Below are 22,389 nucleotides of genomic sequence, written 5' to 3'. Positions count from 1 at the left end.
CGGTCTCAGCTCCGCAACATGGCCAAGATCCGCCCTTTCCTCTCCACCCCAACCGCTACCCTGCTCATTCAAGCTCTCATCCTATCCCGTCTGGACTACTGCATCAGCCTTCTCTCTGATCTCCCATCCTCCTGTCTCTCCCCACTTCAATCCATACTTCACGCTGCTGCCCAGATTGTCTTTGTCCAGAAAAGCTCTGGGCCTGTTACTCCCCTCCTCAAAAATCTCCAGTGGCTACCAATCAATCTGCGCATCAGGCAGAAACTCCTCACCCTGGGCTTCAAGACTGTCCATCCATCCATCCCCTTGCCCCTTCCTCCCTCACCTCCCTTCTGCCCTTCTCCAGCCCAACCCGCCCCCTCCGCTCCTCTGCCACCGCTAATCTCCTCCCCGTTAGGCCTCGTTCTCGCCTGTCCCGCCATCGACCCCCGGCCCACGTCCTCCCCTGGGCCTGGAATGGCCTCCCTCTGCCCATCCGCCAAGCTCGCTCTCTTCCTCCCTCCAAGGCCCTACTGAGAGCTCACCTCCTCCAGGAGGCCTTCCCAGACTGAGCCCCTTCCTTCCTCTCCCCCTCGACCCCCTTTCCATCCCCCCCATCCTACCTCCTTCCCTTCCCCACAGCACCTGTATAGATGTATATATGTTTGTACATATTTTTTACTCTATTTATTTATTTATTTTACTTGTACATATCTATTCTATTTATTTTATTTTGTTAGTATGTTTGGTTTTGTTCTCTGTCTCCCCCTTTTAGACTGTGAGCCCACTGTTGGGTAGGGACTGTCTCTATATGTTGCCAACTTGTACTTCCCACGTGCTTAGTACAGTGCTCTGCACACAGTAAGCACTCAATAAATACGATTGATGATGATATCTTACCTGCCCATTTAACAGGTGAGGAAACGGAGGCCCACAGAGGTTAAGTGACTAGGTGACTCTGCAGGTCAGTGGCATGCCCTAGTTATTTGGGAAAATATAAGAGAAGCAAGACCATTTGTCCTCAAATGGGCCACACTGAATGAATGAATGAGACTGCGGTGGACCGGAGTCAGGGACGGGGCAAGGGAAACCATCAAAGCCCTTGGCTTGGAAGGATGGCATCTTGCCCTTTCCCATCCACAGTTTCCGGCTGGTTCCCTTCTTCCTGAGAGGGGCAGGGGGGTGGATGTCCAGAAAACTGGACACAAGGAAGCTGGGCTGGGGCGGGGGTCATCATCATCATCATCATCAATCGTATTTATTGAGCGCTTACTGTGTGCAGAGCACTGTACTAAGCGCTTGGGAAGTACAAGTTGGCAACATGGTTTGGGAACTCCAGTCCTAATTTTCGGTGGGCAGAGGGAATTCATCCAATCGTATTTCAAACATATTTATTGAGTCCTTACTTGTGCGGAGCACTGGGCTAAGCGCTTGGGAGAGTACAACAGTGAATCCCGTCACCCTCCAGTTCCCAGCCCCCCAACTCTGCGTCTGTTATATCGTTCTACTGTACTCTCCCAAGCGCTTAGTACAGTGCCCTGCACACAGTAAGCGCTCAGTAAATACGACTGACTGTCAATCAATCAATCAATCAATCATATTTATTTATCATTTAAAATCATTTATTTATGGTTTATTTATTTAATATCTGTTGTATTTATAGTCCGAGATGTTTGTGTTCTGAGTTGCCCAGCTACTTTGCACTAGGTACTTCTGCACTTTATCACCCTGTCAGACTGTGAGCCTTCTTGACATCAGGCATCAATCCATAGTATCTACTGAGCGTTTACTATGAGCAGAGGACTGTACTAAGCGCTTGTGAGAGTGCAATAGAATTAGCAGACTCGTTCCCTGTCCACAGTGAGCTTATGGTGCAATAATAATAATAATAATGACATTTATTAAGTACTTACTATGTGCAAAGCACCATTCTAAGTGCTGGGGAGGTTACAAAGTGATCAGGTTGTCGCACGCGGAGCTCATAGTCTTAATCCCCAAATTACAGATGAGGTAACTGAGGCCCAGAGAAGTGAAGCGACTTGTCCAAAGTCACACAGCTGACCATTGGCGGAGTAGGGATTTGAACCCATGACCTCTGACTCCAAAGCCCGGGTTCTTTCCACTGAGTCACGAAAAGGTGTAGAGGGACCACATCTTCTACTCCCATTGTATGTTCCTGCATTCAGAAGGTGTCCAGTAAATATTGATAAAGATGATCTGGGTAGTCCCCAAAGAGTAATAATAATAACTGCGGTGTTAAGTGCTTACTATATATCAAGCCCTTGTAATAATAATAACAACAACAACAACAATAATAACAATAATAATGGCATTTGTTAAGTGCTTACTATGTGCCAAGCACTGTACTAAGTGCTGGGGGCGGGGGGTACAAGGTGATCAGGTTGTCCCACATGGGGCTCACAGTCTTAATCCCCATTTTACAGAAGAGGTAACTGTGGCACAGAGAAGTGAAGCGACTCGCCCAAAGTCACACAGCTGAGATGTGGCAGAGCCGGGATTAGAACCCATGACCTCCGACTCCCAAGCCCAGGCTCTTTCCACAGAGCCACGCTGCTTCCTCTATATCATACGGCTCCCAGTGGGTGCCCAATAAATATGATTAACTACTTCATAATCAGACTGTAGTCTCAGATCAAGATAACAACAATAACAGTATTTGTTAACTGCCTACTTTGTGCCAAGCACTGTGCTAAGTGCTGGGGTCCATACAAGATAAACAGGTCAGACATAGTCCCTGTCCCACAAGGGGTTGGTGCACAGTCCAAGAGGGAGAAGTGGTATTGAATCCCCATTTTACAGATGAGGAAACTGAGGCCCAGAGAAGTTAAGCGACTTGCCCAAGGTCACACGGCAGACACACGGCTGTTTCACCTGACATCTGCTCTTCTGAGGAGTCACGTCCATTACATATTTACTACTCTATTTATTTTGTTAATGATGTGCATCTAGCTTTATTTCTATTTATTGTGATGACGACACCCGCCCACATGTTTTGTTTTGTTGTCTGTCTCCCCCTTCTAGACTGTGAGCCCATTGTTGGGTAGGGACCGTCTCTATATGTTGCTGACTTGAACTTCCCAAGCGCTTAGTCCAGTGCTCCGCACACAGTAAGCGCTCAATAAATACGATTGAATGAATGAATGAATGAATTACAGCTTGCAAGGCCACCAGAACATTTTCAGTACATCTCCTTCCTCTCACCACCCAAACACACACAACACACACTCAGGTGCTCGCCTCCACACACAAAATACATACTTACATGTTCCCCTCCCCACACAACATACACCCTTACATATTTGCCCCCCTCCCCTACACAACACAACCCCTAGTACAGTGCTCTACCTGTAAGGTCACGTAATCAATCAATCTCCCCCGGCCCCTTCTAGACTGTGAGCCCACTGTTGGGTAGGGACCGTCTCTATGTGTTGCCAACTTGGACTTCCAAGCACTTAGTACAGAGCTCTGCCCACAGTAAGCGCTCAATAAATACGACTGACTGAATGAATCAATGGTACTTATTGAGCGCTTACTGTGGGTGGAGCACTGTGGAAAGAGTACGATACAACAAAGTTGTTTGGCATGATTCCTGCTTACAGCCTCGAAGTGGAGACTGAAATGAATATAAATAAATAAATTAGGATACGTACATATGTGCTACGGGACTGAGTGCAGGGTTAATATCAAGTGCTTATTAAAGAGTACGGACCGAAGAGTAGAGGAGACGGACAAGAGATGGAGTAGGGGAAAAGAGGGATTAGTTGGAGGAGATGGGATTTTAATAAGGCTTATACACGGGGAAGAGTGATCATCCGTCGTCTATGAAGTTACCTCGTCTGTAAAATGGGGATTAAGGTTGTGAGCCCCACATGGGACAACCTGATCACCTTGGAGCCTCCCCCAGCACTTAGAACAGTGCATTGCGCATAGTAAGTGCTTAGAAATACCAAATGATGATGAAGTGGGAGAGGGCTCCAGGCCAGAAGAAGGATGTGGGAAAGGGGTCGGAGGCGAGATAGATGGAGTCGAGGTAGAGTGAGGTAAGTTGGTTTTAAAGGCGTGACGTGGGTGGGATGGGTTGTCGAGGTAAGGTAGGAGGGGGTGAGATGGCTGAGTGCTTTAAAGCCAGTGATTAGGAATTTGAGGCGGAGCTGGGTGAGCAACCACTAGATGATTTGGAGGAATGGGATGGCTTGGTGGGTAGCGCACGGGCCTGGAGCTCAGAGGGTAATGGGTTCTAATCCCGGCTCCGCCACCTCTCTGCTGTGTGGCCTCGGGCAAGTCACTTCACTTCTCTGTGCCTGAGTTCCCTCATCTGTAAAATGGGGGTGAAGACTGTGAGCCCTATGCGGGACAGGGACTGTATCCAGCCCGATTTGCTTGCATAATAATAATAATTTGGGTATTTGTTAAGCGCTTACTACGTGCAAAGCACTGTTCTACACGCTGGGGAGGATACAAAGTGATCAGGTTGTCCCATGGGGGGCTCACAGTCTTCACCCCCATTTTATAATAATAATGGCATTTATTAAGTGCTTACTATGTGCAAAGCACTGTTCTACGTGCTGGGGAGGATACAAGGTGATCAGGTTGTCCCATGGGGGGCTCACAGTCTTCACCCCCATTTTACAATAATAATGGCATTTATTAAGTGCTTACTATGTGCAAAGCTCTGTTCTACATGCTGGGGAGGATACAAGGTGATCATGTTGTCCCATGGGGGGCTCACAGTCTTCATCCCACTGTTGGGTAGGGACCGTCTCTATATGTTCCCAACTTGTCCTTCCCAAGCGCTTAGTACAGTGCTCTGCACACAGTAAGCGCTCAATAAATACGATTGAATGAAATCACCATTTTACAGATGAGGTACTGAGGCACGGAGAAGTTAAGTGACTTGCCCAAAGTCACACTGCTGACAAGTGGCGGAGCCAGGATTTGAACCCACGACCTCTGACTCCCAAGCCCGGGCTCTTTCCACCGAGCCACGCTGCTTCTTGCATCCACCCCAGCGCTTGGTACGGTGCCTGGATCACAGTAAGCATTCAACCAATACCATAATTACTACTAATTATTACATTTTCAGAAAAATGATCGGGGCAGCAAAGTGTATAAACTGGAGAGGGAAGAGACAGGAGGCAGGGAGGTCAGTGATGAGCTCAATCCAGAAATCAAGAAGGGAGATGATAAGTGCTTAGATCACCATGGTAGCAGTTTGGATGGAAAGGAAAGGGCAGATTTAGAAAGTGGAGAGGGGTCAGAACTCAAAAACCTCAGGGGATACAGGGAGGTTTTTTTTAAGTTATTTGTTAAGTGCCAGACACCGTACTAAACACTGGGGTAGGTACAAGAAATCAGGTTGGACACAGTCTCTGTCCCACGTGAGGTCTGCAGTCTTCATCTTCATTTTACAGATGAAGTTAACATCTGAGGCACAGGGAAGTTAACTGACTTGTCCAAGGTCACACAGCAGACAAGTGGCGCCAGGATTAGAACCCAGGTCCTCTGACTCCCGGGCCCGGGCTCTAGCCACTAGGCCACACTGCTTCTCTGGTCCTCTCTGAACAGGGCTCCAGCAGGAAGAAGAGGAGAGAGAGGAGAGACTGTGAGCCCGCTGTTGGGTAGGGACCGTCTCTATATGTTGCCAACTTGGACTTCCCAAGCGCTTAGTACAGTGCTCTGCACACAGTAAGCGCTCAATAAATACGATTGAATGAATGAATGAATGAGAGGGTTACCGTAACTGACTGTGTCTACTGACTGCAGCCCTTAAAGCGAGTGCAAAAAGAAGTCAGAGATGTCCTCTTATCCTTTTCTTCCTTCTATCCTTTTCTCCTTCTACTCCCCTTATTGCTATTCTTAATTTCCTGTACAAACTGCCCCCATCTCATGCGGTGGCAAAAATTCTGCCAAAAAAGGGAAGCAATTATGCAGTTACAAACGGTAAATATACTTCAGGCTGATAAATATACTTCAGTATATTAAGTGGTTCTTTTCTAGACTAAAAAAAAAAAGGCACCTATTTCCTCAAACGTCACAGGGTCTTGGAAGCGACATGCTATCTTTTGAAGGTTTGGAGAAAAACCTGGATTCTAAACATCAAAAAGGGGTGAGCAGCTGTTGCAAAAATAAGGTCAGGAAGGAACAGAGCCAAAGGCAGAATTCGGGGCGCGGAGAGTCAAGAGAATGGAAGACGATTGAGTACGGAGTAAAAGCAACTAGGACTATCGCCCCTGCTAGGGCTTCGGGATCTCCTTCTCTCTCAATCCCTTGGGAGGTGGAAATGCTCTGCCTTTGTTGATCCCAAAACTTCCCCCAAGGGCACATGGGACACATACACTGCAACTTCCCAAGGAAACCCCAATCCCGCCAGAGTATAGAAGTGAGGGAACGGCTCTCCGGCCCCTCCGAACCAGTTTTCCGGGCCTTCCCTGAGGTTCCTGCCCCCAGGGAGGCCGTGACGAACCTCACAATCCCCAGATAAGGAGGCACCCATATGTGACATCTATGTGTTTCCCCACACATCATGGGGTAACATCATGCCTACCATTTTGCCCCAGTTCAACCAATCCCTCCAACTTGCTCCCTAGTTTAGGGGCACCTCCGCTTCCTTTCCCAGGTGCCGCTCCGGATCAGTGCTGTAAAAGGGAGAGGCCAGCTAAAAAATCGATGTCCCGTGCAAAAGTGGATGACTCAACGCCTTACTAGAAAAGAAGCATGGCTTAGTGTCAAGAGTCTGGGCTTGGGAGTCAGAGGTTGTGGGTTCTAATCCCGACTCCGCCACGGATCAGCTGTGTGACTTTGGGCAAGTCACTTACCTTCTCTGGGCCTCAGTAACCTCAACTGTAAAATGGGGATGAAGACTGTGAGCCCCACGTGGGACAACCTGATTACCTTGTATCTACCCCAGAGCTTAGAACGGTGCTTGGCACATAGTAAGCGCTTAACAAAATACCATCATCGTTATTATTATTATAACCTGCACCCAATATTTTCAATCTCCTCAGCGGGATTGAAATGCAGGCCAGCACGGCCGGACGGGTTCATCCTCCCAACTCTGTCCTCCGGAATCGCCTCAGTCACCCCGAGGCGAACACTCCCACCTCCCGAGGAGTCCATGAGCCAGTCTGGGCCTCTTCTCCGCTCACCCGCTTGCCCCAACCCCAAAGGAAGCTAGCCACTCACGAATCACCTCAGGCCCTGGGTGCAAAACACTCTGCCCCCTGAGCTCAGCTGGGCCTCTTCTCTGCTCACCCGCTTGCCCCAGCCCCAAAGGAAACCAGCCACTCTGGTATCTCCTCAGGCCTTCAAGTTGAACATTCCTAATAATAATAATAGTAATCATTATGGTACTTGTTAAGCGCTTACTTCCTTCCTCTCCCCCTCGTCCCCCTCTCCATCCCCCCCATCTTACCTCCTTCCCTTCCCCACAGCACCTGTATATATGTACATATGTTTGTACATATTTATTACTCTATTTATTTGTTTATTTATTTATTTTACTTGTACCTATCTATTCTATTTATTTTATTTTGTTAGTATGTTTGGTTTTGTTCTCTGTCTCCCCCTTTTAGACTGTGAGCCCAATGTTGGGTAGGGACTGTCTCTATATGTTGCCAATTTGTACTTCCCAAGCGCTTAGTACAGTGCTCTGCACATAGTAAGCACTCAATAAATATGATTGATTGATTGATTGATTGCTTACTATGTGCCAACCACTGTTCTAATCAGGCTGGACACAGTCCCTGTCCCACATAGGGCTCACACTCTTAATCCCCATTTTCCAGCTGCGGTGACCGAGGCCCTGAGAATAATAATGATGCTAAGCGCCTACTACGTGCAAAGCACTGCTCTGAGTGCTGGGGAGGATACAAGGTGATCAGGTGGTCCCCCGTGGGGCTCACGGTCTTCACCCCCATTTTCCAGATGAGGTCACTGAGGCCCAGAGAAGTGAACTGTCACACAGCTGACAATTGGCGGAGCCGGGATTTGAACCCAGGACCTCTGACTCCCAAGCCCGGGTTCCAGCCACTAAGCCACGCTGCTGCTCCTGACCCTAAGGGGAATCCTGGTGCTAAGAGGGGTCTTTCCTCCGCTCACCCGCTTGCCCAAACCCCAAAGGAGGTTAGCTACTAGAGAGTCACCTCAGGCCCCTGGGGCCAAACTGATTCCTGGTGACGAGAGGGAGCCGGGCCTCTTCTCTGCTCATCCGCTCATCCGCTCGCCCCAATCCCAAAGGAAGCCAGCCCTCCTCCCCATCCTCCATCCAACCCCCTTCCCAAGAGCCTAAACAACTCCGTAGGAGAGGATTCGGCACGCAGCGGGCTTCTCAACTGCGGGAGAGGATGAGTTTTTTCCTCAGCGTGTGCTTCAGTACCAGGGAGTACTTCTCCTCAGAAGCTGCCCAGACGTTCCGCTCGTCCACCTTGCGGGTCAGGTCCGTGTGGACGTCCAGCAAAGGCCGCCTCCTAAGTGGGGGACAAAAAAAATACCAAGCTCAAATCATCAATCATCATCAATCGTATTTATTGAGCGCTTACTATGTGCGGAGCACTGTATCGATTTCCAGATGAGGTAACTGAGGCACCGTTATTATCGGAGAGGCAAGTTTAGGAGCGGGGCAAGCAGGTGGACGGTGAAGGGAGAAGCGGCACGGCCCAGTGGGCAGAACCCGGGCTTGGGAGTCAGAAGGTCACGGGTTCTAATCCCGGCTCCGCCGCTTGTCAGCTTTATAATAATAATAATAATAATGGCATTTATTAAGCGCTTACTATGTGCAAAGCGCTGTTCTAAGCGCTGGGGAGGTTACAAGGTGATCAGGTTGTCCCATGTGGGGCTCACAGTTTTAATCCCCATTTTACAGATGAGGGAACTGAGGTCCAGAGAAGTTAAGTGACCTGCCCAAAGTTACACAGCTAAGTGGCAGAGGCGGGATTTCGTGTGACCTTGGCCAAGTCAATTCACTTCTCTGTATATATGTATATATACTTTTGTACATATTTATTTATTTTACTTGTGCATATCTATTCTGTTTATTTTATTTGGTTAATATGTTTGGTTTTGTTCTCTGTCTCCCCCTTCTAGCCTGTGAGCCCACTGTTGGGTAGGGACCGTCTCTTTATGTTGCCAACTTGTACTTCCCAAGCGCTTAGTACAGTGCTCTGCACACAGTAAGCACTCAATAAATATGACTGATTGATTGATTGATTTGAACCCATGACCTCTGACTCCAAAGCCCGGGCTCTTTCCACTGAGCCACACTGCTTCCCCTGCTTTGTGACCTTGGGCAAGTCACTTCACTTCCCTGGGACTCAGCTACCTCGTCTGGAAAGTGGGGAGGAAGACTGGGAGCCCCACGTGGGACAACCTACCTCGTATCTCCCCCAGCGCTTAGAATAGTACCTGGCACATAGTAAGCGCTTAACAAATACCATCATTATTATTATTTAACAAATACCATAATTATTATTATTATAGTGGATAGAGCACCGGCCTGGGAGTTGGAAGATTGTAAATTCTAATCCCAGCTCCGACGCTTGTCTGCTGTGTGACCTTGGGCAAGTCACTTCACTTCTCCGGGCCTCAGTTACCTCATCTGTAAAATGGGGATTAAGACAGGGAGCCCCACGTGGGACAACCTGATTACCTTGTATCTACCCCAGCGCTTAGAACAGTGCCTGGCACATAGTAAGCGCTTAACAAACACCGTAATTATTATTATTATAGTGGATAGCGCACTGGCCTGGGAGTTGGAAGGTCGTAGGTTCTACTCCCGGCTCCGCCACTTGTCTGCTGTGTGACCTTGGGCGAGTCACTTCACAAAATGGGGATTAAGACTGGAAGCTCCATGTGGGACAGGGAATGCGTCCAACCCGACTTGTTTGTATAATAATAATAATAATGATGGCATTTATTAAGCGCTTACTATGTGCAAAGCACTGTTCTAAGCGCTGGAACTACCCCCAGCGCTTCATACAGTGCTCTGCACGCAGTAAGAGCTCAATAAATACGGCTGAATGAATGAATGAATCTCTGTGCCTCAGTTACCTCATCTGGAAAATGGGGCTTGAGACCCAATTTGGTTGTATCCATCCCAGCACTTAGTACAGTGTCTGGCACATAGTAAAGCGCTTAACAGACACCATTATTATTATTATTATTATTATTATTGTTATTATTATTACTATTATTATTATTTGTATTAAGGGGCAGCCACCTGAACCCGGGCATCTTCTGAGGCCCCATCTCCCCCTACTCTACCGATACGGGTGAGTCAGGGCCCACGGAATAGATAAAAGGGGAAAAGCAGCACTGTGTAGTGGCTAGAGCCTGGGCTTGAGAGTCGGAAGGTCATGGGTTCTAATCCCGGCTCTGCCACCTGTCTTCTGGGTGACCTTGGGCCAGTCACTTCACTTCTCTGTACTTCAGTGGCCTCCACTGTAAAATGGGGATTAAGACTATGAGCCCCACATGGGACAACCTGATTACCTTGTAATAATAATAACAATAATGGCATTTATTAAGCGCTTACTATGTGCAAAGCACTGTTCTAAGCGCTGAATCTACCCCAGCGCTTAGAACAGTGTTTGGCACATAGTAAGCACCTAACGAATACCATTATTATTATTGTTATTATTGTTATTATTATTAAATGGAAGCCACAATGCCCGGATAAGTGGCACGGCTTAGTGGACAGAGCACGGGCCTATGAGTCAGAAGGTCATGAGTTCTAATTCGGGCTGCGCCACTTGTCTGCTGTGAGACTGGACTACTCATTTCACTTCTCTGGGCCTCGGTTACCTCATCTGTAAAGTGGGGATGGAGACTTTGAGCCCCACGTCGGATAGGGACTGTGTCCAACACAATTTGCTTGAATCCACCCCGGTGCCTAGTAGAGTACCTCCTCCAGGAGGCCTTCCCAGACTGAGCCCCTTCCTTCCTCTCCCCCTCGTCCCCCTCTCCATCCCCCCATCTTACCTCCTTCCCTTCCCCACAGCACCTGTATATATGTATATATGTTTGTACATATTTATTACTCTATTTATTTATTTATTTATTTTACTTGTACATATCTATTCTATTTATTTTATTTTGTTAGTATGTTTGGTTTTGTCTCCCCCTTTTAGACTGTGAGCCCACTGTTGGGTAGGGACCGTCTCTATATGTTGCCAATTTGCACTTCCCAAGCGCTTAGTACAGTGCTTTGCACACAGTAAGCGCTCAATAAATACGATTGATGATGATAGAGTGCCTGGCACATAGTAAAGCGCTTTAACAAATACCATAGTTATTATTATTAATTATTAAGTGTGACACTCCGTGCCACTGCACTAAGCACTGGGGCCGATACATGATAATGAGGTCAGACACGGTCCCTGTGTCTGTGAGCCCACTGTTGGGTAGGGACTGGCTCTATATGTTGCCAACTTGTACTTCCCAAGCGCTTAGTATGGTGCTCTGCACACAGTAAGCGCTCAATAAATACGATTGATTGATTGATTGATTGATTAAGTAAGATGGAGACCAGCCATTGAATCCCCACCTGAGAGATGTGGAAATTGAAGCCCAGAGCAGTGAAGTGACTTGCTCAAGGTAACACAGAGCAGACAAGTGGAGGAGCCAGGATTAGAACCCAGGTCTTCCAGGCTGCTTCGTTTTTCCAAAAGAAGCACGCTGTGTTCCCGGCCCCCGCCGATCTCTCGCCCATGTCCTGCCTCTGGCCTGGAATGGCCTCCCTCCTCCCATCCCACAGACCGTGACTCTCCCTGCCTTCTAAACCTTACTGACGTCTTAGAACCTTAGAGAAGCAGCGTGGCTCAGTGGAAAGAGCGCAGGCTTTGGAGTCAGAGGTCGTGGGTTCAAATCCCGGCTCCGCCAGTTGCCAGCTGGGTGACTTTGGGCAAGTCACTTCACTTCTCTAGGCCTCAGTTACCTCATCTGTAAAATGGGGATTCAGACTGTGAGTCCTGCGTGGGACAATCTGATCACCTTGTAAACTCCCCAGCGCTTAGAACGGTGCTTTGCACGTAGTAAGCGCTTAATAAATGCCATTATTATAAGCGCTTAGTACAGTGCTCTGCACACAGTAAGCGCTCAATAAATACGATTGATTGATTGATTGATTGAAGTCACATCTCCTCCCAGAGGCCTTCCCTGCTTGCACCCTCCCTTCCTCTTCTCCCGCTCCCTTCTGCGTCACCCTCATTTGCTTCCCTTTCTTCATCCCCCAATCCCAGCCCCATTCATTCATTCATTCAATCGCATTTATTGAGCGCTTACTGTGTGCAGAGCACTGTACTAAGCGCTTGGAAAGTAAGCCGCGTGGCTCAGTGGAAAGAGCACGGGCCTTGGAGTCGGAGTCCCGGCTCCGCCAACTGTCAGCTGTGTGACTTTGGGCCAGTCACTTCACTTCTCTGGGCCTCAGTTACCTCATCTGGAAAAGGGGGATTAAGACTGTGAGCCCCCCGTGGGACAACCCGATCACCCTGTATCCCCACCCAGCGCTTAGAACAGTGCTTTGCACATAGTAAGCGCTTCACAAATGCCATCATTATTATTATTATTTATATTCTCCAAGCTTAAGAACTATATTCTTAAGATATAAGAGATATAAGCAACAGATAAGAGACAATCCTCACCCAACAATGGCTCACAGTCTAGAAGGGGGAAAGAGCTCTAGTATAAAAAGCTTGGGCCTGGGAATCAGAGGACCTGAGTTCTAATCCCAGTTCTGCCATTTGTCTGCTATGTGACCTTGGGCACATCACTTCACTGCTCCGGACTTCATTTTCCTTATCAGTCAGGTAGGGATTCAATATGTTTTAGACTGTGAGCCCACTGTTGGGTAGGGACTGTCTCTATATGTTGCCAACTTGTACTTCCCAAGCGCTTAGTACAGTGCTCTGCACATAGTAAGCGCTCAATAAATACGATAGATTGATGATGTGTTCTCCCTTAGAGAAGCAGCGTGGCTCAGAGGAAACAGCACGGGCATAGGAGTCGGAGGTCATGGGTTCTAATCCCAGTTCCGCCACTTGTCAGCTGTGTGACTTTGGGCAAGTCACTTCACTTCTCTGGGCATTTCTAGACTGTGAGCCCACTGTTGGGTAGGGACCATCTCTATATGTTGCCAACTTGTACTTCCCAAGCGCTTAGCATAGTGCTCTGCACACCGTAAGCGCTCAATAAATACGATTGAATGAGTGAATGAATGAAACAGTCACCTCATCTGTAAAATGGGGATTAAGACTGTGAGCCCCATGTGGGACAACCTGATCACCTTGTATCCCCCCAGTGCTTAGAACAGTGCTTGGCAAATGCCATTATTATTATTATTGTTATTATTATTATTATTATTATTATTATTATTATTATTCTCCCCCTCCTCCCCCTCCCCATCCCCCCCCCCGCCTTACCTCCTTCCCCTCCCCACAGCACCTGTATATATGTATATATGTTTGTACGGATTTATCACTCTATTTATTTATTTATTTTATTTGTCCATATTTATTCTATTTATTTTATTTTGTTAATGCGTTTTGTTTTGTTCTCCATCTCCCCCTTTAGACTGTGAGCCCACTGTTGGGTAGGGACCGCCTCTATATGTTGCCAGCTTGTACTTCCCAAGCACTTAGTACAGTGCTCTGCACGCAGTAAGCGCTCAATAAATACGATTGAATGAATGAATGAATGAATGATTATATCTTTATTTCGATTCATGTCTGTCTCCCCTTCTACACTGTAAGCTCGTTTTAGGCAGGGAACCTGTCAGTTCACGGTTCTAGCATCCTCTCCCAGGCTTTTAGTACAATCAATCAATCAATTAATCAATCATATTTATTGAGCACTTACTGTGTGCAGAGCGCTGTACTAAGTGCTTGGGAAGTACAAGTTGGTAACATATAGAGACGGTCCCTACCCAACAGTGGGCTCACAGTCTTCTACACCGTAAGCTCATTTTAGGCAGGAAACCTGTCAGTTCACGGTTCTAGCGTCCTCACCCGGGCTTTTAGTACAATCAATCAATCAATCAATCAATCAATCGTATTTATTGAGCGCTTACTGTGTGCAGAGCACTGTACTAAGCGCTTGGGAAGTACAAGTTGGCAACATAGAGAGACGGTCCCTACCCAACAGTGGGCTCACAGTCTTCTACACCGTAAGCTCGTTTTAGGCAGGGAACCTGTCAGTTCACGGTTCTAGCGTCCTCTCCCAGGCTTTTAGTACAATCAATCAATCAATCAATCGTATTTATTGAGCACTTACTGTGTGCAAAGCACTGGACTAAGCGCTTGGGAAGTACGAGTTGGCAACATAGAGAGACGGTCCCTACCCAACAGTGGGCTCACAGTCTTCTACACCGTAAGCTCGTTTTAGGCAGGGAACCTGTCAGTTCACGGTTCTAGCGTCCTCTCCCAGGCTTTTAGTACAATCAATAAATCAATCATCATATTTATTGAGCACTTACTATGTGCAGAGTGCTGTATTAAGCGCTTGGGAAGTACAAGTTGGTAACATATAGAGATGGTCCCTACCCAACAGTGGGCTCACAGTCTTCTACACCGTAAGCTCGTTTTAGGCAGGGAACCTGTCAGTTCACGGTTCTAGCGTCCTCTCCCAGGCTTTTAGTACAATCAATCAATCAATCAATCATATTTATTGAGCACTTACTATGTGCAGAGTGCTGTACTAAGCGCTTGGGAAGTACAAGTTGGTAACATATAGAGATGGTCCCTACCCAACAGTGGGCTCACAGTCTTCTACACCGCAAGCTCATTTTAGGCAGGGAACCTGTCCGTTTACGGTTCCAGCGTCCTCTCCCAGGCTTTTAGTACAATCAATCAATCCTATTTATTGAGCACTTACTATGTGCAGAGCACTGTACTAAGCGCTTAGGAAGTACAAGTTGGTAACATATAGAGACGGTCCCTACCCAACAGTGGGCTCACAGTCTTCTACACCGTAAGCTCATTTTAGGCAGGGCTCTAGCGTGTCCTCTCCCAGGCGTTTAGTACAGTGCCACGCACGCGGAAAGCGCTCGATAAATGCGACTGACTGACGACCTAGTGGCTCACCTTGAAGCAGGCTGGAGTAGCAGCTCGGACAGGCTCCGCAGGTAGAAGGAGGCCGAGCCCGGTGACCTCTCCAGCACGGACACGTCCACCTCGCACTGGCTCCAGAAGATGTCGGCTTCGCGGGGGAGCCCGGCTCCGGGCTCGGGGGGCGTCCGGAAGCCCGGGCACCCGTCCACCTCCAGCAGGCTGGCCGGGTCGTCTCGGCCCTCGGCGACGAGGTAGCTCTGGACGAAGAACAGCTTGGGTTTGCCCAGGAGGGCAGGGCAGGTGTCCCCGGTGAAGAACGTCCTCAGCCGGTGGAGGGGGAACGGACGGGGGGCCGGTCCAACGCCCAGCACGGTGCCGGGGCCCCCGCGGCTGACCAGGACGCAGGCGAAGCTGTCGCAGGCCCCGAGGCCGGGCAGCCGGGCCGTGTCGCGCAGGATGCGGTCCAGGGCCTCGACGTCCGGGTAGGGGCGGGTCGTCACCTCGAATCCCAGCGCCTCGAAGGTCTCTTTCAGCCCCTCTGCCCCAAAGGAGAGGAAGCGGGCAGCCGTGAGCGGGAGGCCCAAGGCTCCGGCTTCGACGCGGACCGGGGGGATGGCTGTCTGACGACGTGGGTTTGGGGTTGGCAAGGGGGAATGAACCCGTTGTGGGCAGGGACTGTCTCTATTAGTTGCTGAATTGTGCTTCCCAAGTGCTCAGTAAGCGCTCAATAAATACGACCGAACGGCTGAACGTCGCGGGGCGCGAAGCTGCGTGGCTTAGACGACCGAACCCAGCCTGGGATGATAAATACGATCGAATGAATGAATGAATGGGAGTCAGAGGCCCTGACTTCTAATCCCAGCTCTGCCGCTTGCCTGCTGTGTGACCTTGGGCAAGTCACCTCAGTTCTAGGCCTGTTTCCTCTTCCGTAAAATGGGGATTAATAATAATAATAAGGATGGCATTTGTTAAGCGCTTACTATGTGCAAAGCACTGTTCTAAGCGCTGGAAGGCGGATACTGTGATCACGATGTCCCACGTGGGGCTCACAGTCTTAATCCCCATTTTACAGCTGAGGTAACTGAGGCTCAGAGAAGTTAAGTGACTTGCCCAAGGTCACACAGCAGACATGTGGGGGAGCCGGGATTAGAACCCATGACCTCTGACTCCCAAGCCCGTGCTCTTTCCATTGAGCCACACTGCTTAAATTCTACTCTCTCTGGCTAACTGGAAAGAGCACGGGCTTGGGAATCAGAGGTCGTGGGCTCTAATCGTTCATTCAATTGTATTTATTTTTTTATAGCATTTATTAAGCGCTTACTATGTGCAAAGCACTGTCCTAAGTGCTGGGGAGGTTACAAGGTGAACAGGTGAACAGGTTGTCCCACATGGGGCTCACAGTCTTAATCCCCCTTTTACAGATGAGGCAACTGAGGCACAGAGAAGTGAAGTGACTTGCCCAAAGTCTGTCTATTAGACTAATAGAAATCTATCAATTTCTCTAATATTATTTATTTATTAAGCGCTTACTGTGTGCAGAGCACTGTACTAAGCGCTTAATAATCCTGACTCTACCACTTGTCAGTTGTGTTTATTACTCTATTTATTTATTTATTTATTTAATTTACTTGTACATTTCTATCCTATTTATTTTATTCTGTTGGTATGTTTGGTTCTGTTCTCTGTCTCCCCCTTTTAGACTGTGAGCCCACTGTTGGGTAGGGACTGTCTCTAGATGTTGCCAATTTGTACTTCCCAAGTGCTTAGTACAGTGCTCTGCACATAGTAAGCGCTCAATAAATACAATTGATTGATTGATTGATTGATTGATTCACCTCTCTGTGCCTCGGTTCCCTCATCTGTAAAATGGGGATTAGGACTGTGAGCCCCACGCAGGACAACCTGATAACCTTGTATTCATTCATTCATTCAATCGTATTTATTGAGCGCTTACTGTGTGCAGGGCACTGTACTAAGCGCTTGGGAAGTCCAAGTTGGCAACATATAGAGACAGTCCCTACCCAACAGTGGGCTCACAGTCTAGAAGGTATCTACCCCAATTCATTCATTCATTCAATAATATTTATTGAGCGCTTACTGTGTGCAGAACACTGTAATAAGCGCTTGGGAAGTACAAGTTGGCAACATATTCATTCATTCATTCAATTGTATTTATTGAGCGCTTACTGTGTGCAGAGCACTGTACTAAGCACTTGAGAAGTACAAGTTGGCAACATATTCTTTCAATCGTACTTATTGAGTGCTTACTGTGTGCAGAGCACTGTACTAAGCACTTGGGAAGTACAACTTGGCAACATATTCATTCATTCATTCATTTGTATTTATTGAGTGCTTACTGTGTGCAGAGCACTGTACTAAGCGCTTGGGAAGTACAAGTTGGCAACATATTCCTTCATTCATTCAATGGTATTTATTGAGCGCTTACTGTGTGCAGAGCACTGTACTAAGCGCTTGGGAAGTACAAGTTGGCAACATAGTCAATCGTATTTATTGAGCGCTTACTGTGTGCAGAGCACTGTACTAAGCGCTTGGGAAGTACAAGTTGGCAACATAGAGAGACGGTCCCTACCCAACAACCCAATGCTTAGAACAGTGCTTGGCACTTAGTAAACGCTTAATAAAAACCATCATTATCATTGTTATTATTAGAACAGTGCTTGGCAATCATTATTATTATTATTATTGTTATTATTAGAACAGTGCTCGGCACATAGTAAGCGCTTAACAAATACCATTATTGTTATTCTTATTATAATAATAACTGTGAGCCCCACATGGGGCAGAGACTGTGTCCAACCTAAATATCTTGCATCTACCCCTCTAATGCTTAGTACAGTCCTTGGCACATTATAAATTCTTAACAAATACCATAATTATTTGGAGAACTTGGTGTTCTGTAGCACAATCAGCCTCCAACTGTCTATATGAGAAGCAGCGTGACTTAATGGAAAGAACACAGGCTTGGGAGTCAGAGGTTGTGGGTTCTAATCCCGGCTCCGCCACTTGTCAGCTGGGTGACTTTGGGCGAGTCACTTAACTGCTCTGTGCCTCAATTCCCTCATCTGTAAAAGGGGGATTAAGACCGTGAGCCCCACGTGGAACAACCTGATGACCTTGTATCTACCCCAGCGCTTAGAACAGTGCTTGGCACATAGTAAGAGCTTAACAAATACCATCATCATTATTATCCCCATTTAGCAATTCTACATTGAGAAGCTACAGGACCTGGCGGAAAAAGCACGGGCCCGGAGTCGGAGGAACCTGGGTTCTAATCCCGGTTCGGCCATTTGCCTGCCATGTGACCTTGGGTACGTCCCTGCACGTTTCTGTGCCTCAGTTTTACCATCTGTAAAATGGGGATTAAATACCCGTTCGCATTTCAGCTTAGACTGTGAGTTCCATGTAGAATTCATTCATTCATTCATTCAATCGTATTTATTGAGCGCTTACTGTGTGCAGAGCACTGTACTAAGCACTTGGGAAGTACAAGTTGGCAACATATAGAGACGGTCCCTACCCAACAGCGGGTTTACAGTCTAGAAGGGGGATAGATGGGGGGATAGAATAGCAACTGTGTCCAATCTGATTAATTTGTAGCTACCTGAGCCTCCTCCTAGTACAGTGCTTGACACACTGGAAGTGCCTAACACACACCGCGATTATTATTTTATTAAGATGAAATGAGGCTCGATCTCGGCCCATCATCCTTCCTCCTGCTTCCTAAAATCTACCCAGTCCTCCTGATCCCGGTCATGTGATGGCAGTCACGTGCACAGCATTTACTCAGTTGCTTAATTATATTTTGAACCATTCCCAGTCTGTGCAATGGGTAATTTTTTTCCCACTTCCTTCCTCCTTTAGATTGCAAGCTCCTCGAGGACAGGGAAGCGGCATGGCGTAGTGGATAGAAAACAGGCTTGGGAGTCAATCAATCAATCAATCAATCGTATTTATTGAGCGCTTACTGTGTGCAGAGCACTGTACTAAGCACTTGGGAAGTACAAGTTGGCAACATATAGAGACAGTCCCTACCCAACAGTGGGCTCACAGTCTAAAAAGGTCATGGGTTCTAATCCCGGCCCTGCCACTTGTCTGCTGGGTGATCTTGGGCAAATCACTTCACGCTGAGAAGCAGCGTGGCTTAGTGGAAAGAACCCGGGCTTGGGAGTCAGAGGTCATGGGTTCTAATCCTGACTCCGCCACTTGTCAGCTGTGTGACTTTGGGCAAGTCACGTAACTTCTCTGTGCCTCAGTTACCTCATCTGTAAAATGGGGATCAAGACTGTCAGCCCCAAGTGGGACAACCTAATAAGCTTGTATCTATCCCAGCGCTTAGAGCAATGCTCGGCACATAATAAATGCTTAACAAATACCAACATTATTATTGTTATTATTCTCTGGGCATGTTACCTCATCTGGATTTTACTTGTACATATTTACTATTCTATTTATTTTGTTAATGACGTGCATCTAGCTTTAATTCTATTTGTTCTGACGACTTGACACCTGTTCACATGTTTTGTTTTGTTGTCTGTTTCCCCCTTCAAGACTGTGGGCCCGTTGTTGGGTAGGGACCGTCTCTATATGTTGCCAACTTGTACTTCCCAAGCGCTTAGTACAGTGCTCTGCGCACAGTAAGTGCTCAATAAATATGATTGAATGAATGAATGTGAGCCCCGTGTGGGACAGGACTGTGTTCAACCTGATTGGTTTATATCTACCCCAGTGCTTAGTACAGTGCCTGACACACAGTGAGCGCTTAACAAATACCATAATAATAATAATAATAATTAATCAATCAATCATATTTATTGAGCGCTTACTATGTGCAGAGCACTGTAATAATAATAATAATTATTATTATTATTATTTTACTTTTGTTGAATGCCTCCTGGCATTATGCCTTCTAAGCACCAACCTGCATTTCTTTTGTCCACTAGACAGCAGAGGTATTCAGGCGATACAAACCAGTTACCTCGGCTCCTTGGTTCCGGAACTAGATGTGTTCCCCCTTCTGCCTTTTGTACCGTGGAGAAACTCACCCCCTTCCTCTTTTCATTCATTCAATCGTATTTATTGAGCGCTTACTGTGTGCAGAGCACTGTATTAAGCGCTTGGGAAGTACAAGTTGGCAACATATAGAGACGGTCCCTACCCAACAGTGGGCTCACAGTCTAGAAGAGACTGTGGCACTCTGAGGAGGCAGGAGGGCTCTGGTGGTTGGCACCGCCCTCTGAGATACATGATGGAAACCCAGTGGGAGGAAGTTTCACCTACTCTCTGTACCTCCATCGCGTCTAGCCTACCCCGGTCCTGCCTCACTTACAACCTCCCTCAAGACCAGAACTCTTTCTCGCTTCACATCCACCCACCCTGCCTTCAAAACCCTCCAAAAGGCTTTCCCTGACTGAGCTGTCATTTTCCCTAGCGCCGTCCCCTCACCGGTGACAATGAACTTGTCTGTGGGCCCCTTTAGCCCTTTGCTACACACCCCTAGTCCCTCAAGATCTATGTAAATATTCTTTTTTTTTTCAATCGTATTTATTGAGCGCTTACTATGTGCAGAGCACTGTACTAAGCGCTTGGGAAGTACAAATTGGCATCACATAGAGACAGTCCCTACCCAACAGTGGGCTCACAGTCTAAAAGGGGGAGACAGAGAACAGAATCAAACATACCAACAAAATAAAATAAAATAAAATAAAATATTCTTGTAATCTATTATTTCCCCTTCCCCAATCTATTTCAATGTCTGTCTCTGTAGGGGGAGGGACTGCATCTACCAACTCTGTTGTATTTCCCCAAGCGCTTAGTACAGTGCTCTACAGCCAATAAGTGCTCAATAAATATCTCTAATAGACTGACTGATTGATTGATTGATTGGTTCATTCATTCATTCGATCATATTGATTTAGAGAAGCAGCGTGGCTCAGTGGAAAGAGCCCGGGCTTTGGAGTCAGAGGTCATGGATTCGCATCCCGGCTCCGCCACTTGTCAGCTGTGTGACTTTGGGCAAGTCACTTCACTTCTCTGGGCCTCAGTTCCCTCATCTGGAAAATGGGGATGAAGTCTGTGCATCCCACGTGGGACAACTGGATTACCTTGTATCTACCCCAGTGCTTAGAACAGTGCTTTGCACATAGTAAGCGCTTAATAAATGCCATTATTATTATTATTATTATTATTTATTGAGCACTTACTGTGTGCAGGGCACTGTACTAAGAGCTTGGGAAGTACAAGTTGGCAACAGATGGAGATGGTCCCTACCCAACAGCGGGCTCACAGAAGGGGGAGACAGACAACAAAACAAAACATATTAACGAAATAAAATAAATACTCTGCTTAACCTTCCCTCACCTCCGTCATTCATTCATTCATTCAATTGTATTTACTGAGCGCTTACTGTGTGCAGAGCACTGTACTAAGCACTTGGGAAGTACAAGTTGGCAACATATAGAGACGGTCACTACCCAACAGTGGGCTCACAGTCTAGAAGGGGGAGACAGAGAACAAAACAAAACATATTAACAGAATAAAATAAATAGAATAATTATGTACAAGTAAAATAAATAAATAAATAGAGTAATAAATACGTACAAACACATATACATATATACAGGTGCTGTGGGGAAGGGAAGCAGGTAAGGTGGGGGGATGGAGAGGGGGACGAGGGGGAGAGGAAGGAGGGGGCTCAGTGTGGGAAGGCCTCCTGGAGGAGGTGAGCTCTCAGTAGGGCCTTGAAGGGTGGGAAGAGAGCTAGCTTGGTGGATGTGCGGAGGTAAGGCATTCCAGACCAGGGGGATGACGTGGGCCGGGGGCGGCGGGACGGCCGAGAACGAGGCACGGTGAGGAGATTAGTGGCAGAGGAGTGGAGGGTGTGGGCTGGGCTGGAGAAGGACAGAAGGGAGATGAGGTAGGAGGGGGCGAGGGGATGGACGGCCTTGAAGCCCAGGGTGAGGAGTTTCTGCCTGATGTGTAGGTTGATTGGTAGCCACTGGAGATTTTTGAGGAGGGGAGTGATATGCCCAGAGCGTTTCTGGACAAAGACGATCCGGGCAGCGGTGTGAAGTATGGATTGAAGTGGGGAGAGACGGGAGGATGGGAGATCGGAGAGGAGGCCAATACAGTAATCCAGATGGGATAGGATGAGAGCTTGAACGAGCAGGGTAGCGGTTTGGATGGAGAGGAAAGGGCGGATCTTGGCAATGTTGCGGAGCTGAGACCGGCAGGTTTTGGTGATGGCTTGGATGTGAGGGGTGAACGAGGGAGTGGAGTCGAGGATGACACCAAGGTCGCGGGCTTGTGAGACGGGAAGGATGGTAGTGCCGTC

At 47.6% G+C, this 22,389-nt stretch overlaps 1 protein-coding gene across 4 annotated transcripts in view; it reads right to left on the bottom strand.

Annotated features, from left to right (window-relative positions):
- Positions 1-8,013: 8,013 nt before the first annotated feature.
- The window catches only part of CFLAR (CASP8 and FADD like apoptosis regulator), a 92,437-nt gene continuing 78,061 nt past the window's right edge, over positions 8,014-22,389 (bottom strand). For all 4 annotated transcript variants that reach the window (XM_038749145.1, XM_038749147.1, XM_038749146.1 and 1 more), the window contains 2 exons: positions 15,072-15,576; positions 8,014-8,465 (listed from right to left, as the gene is read on the bottom strand). In XM_038749145.1, coding sequence (XP_038605073.1) covers positions 8,327-8,465; positions 15,072-15,576 — 644 coding nt within the window. In that variant the 3' untranslated portion in view covers positions 8,014-8,326. The remainder of the gene's footprint in view (positions 8,466-15,071; positions 15,577-22,389) is intronic.

This window comes from Tachyglossus aculeatus, chromosome 7 (genome assembly GCF_015852505.1).
Source record: "Tachyglossus aculeatus isolate mTacAcu1 chromosome 7, mTacAcu1.pri, whole genome shotgun sequence".
NCBI classification, from domain to species: Eukaryota; Metazoa; Chordata; class Mammalia; order Monotremata; family Tachyglossidae; genus Tachyglossus; species Tachyglossus aculeatus.
This window is presented reverse-complemented; position numbering and strand designations above follow the sequence as displayed.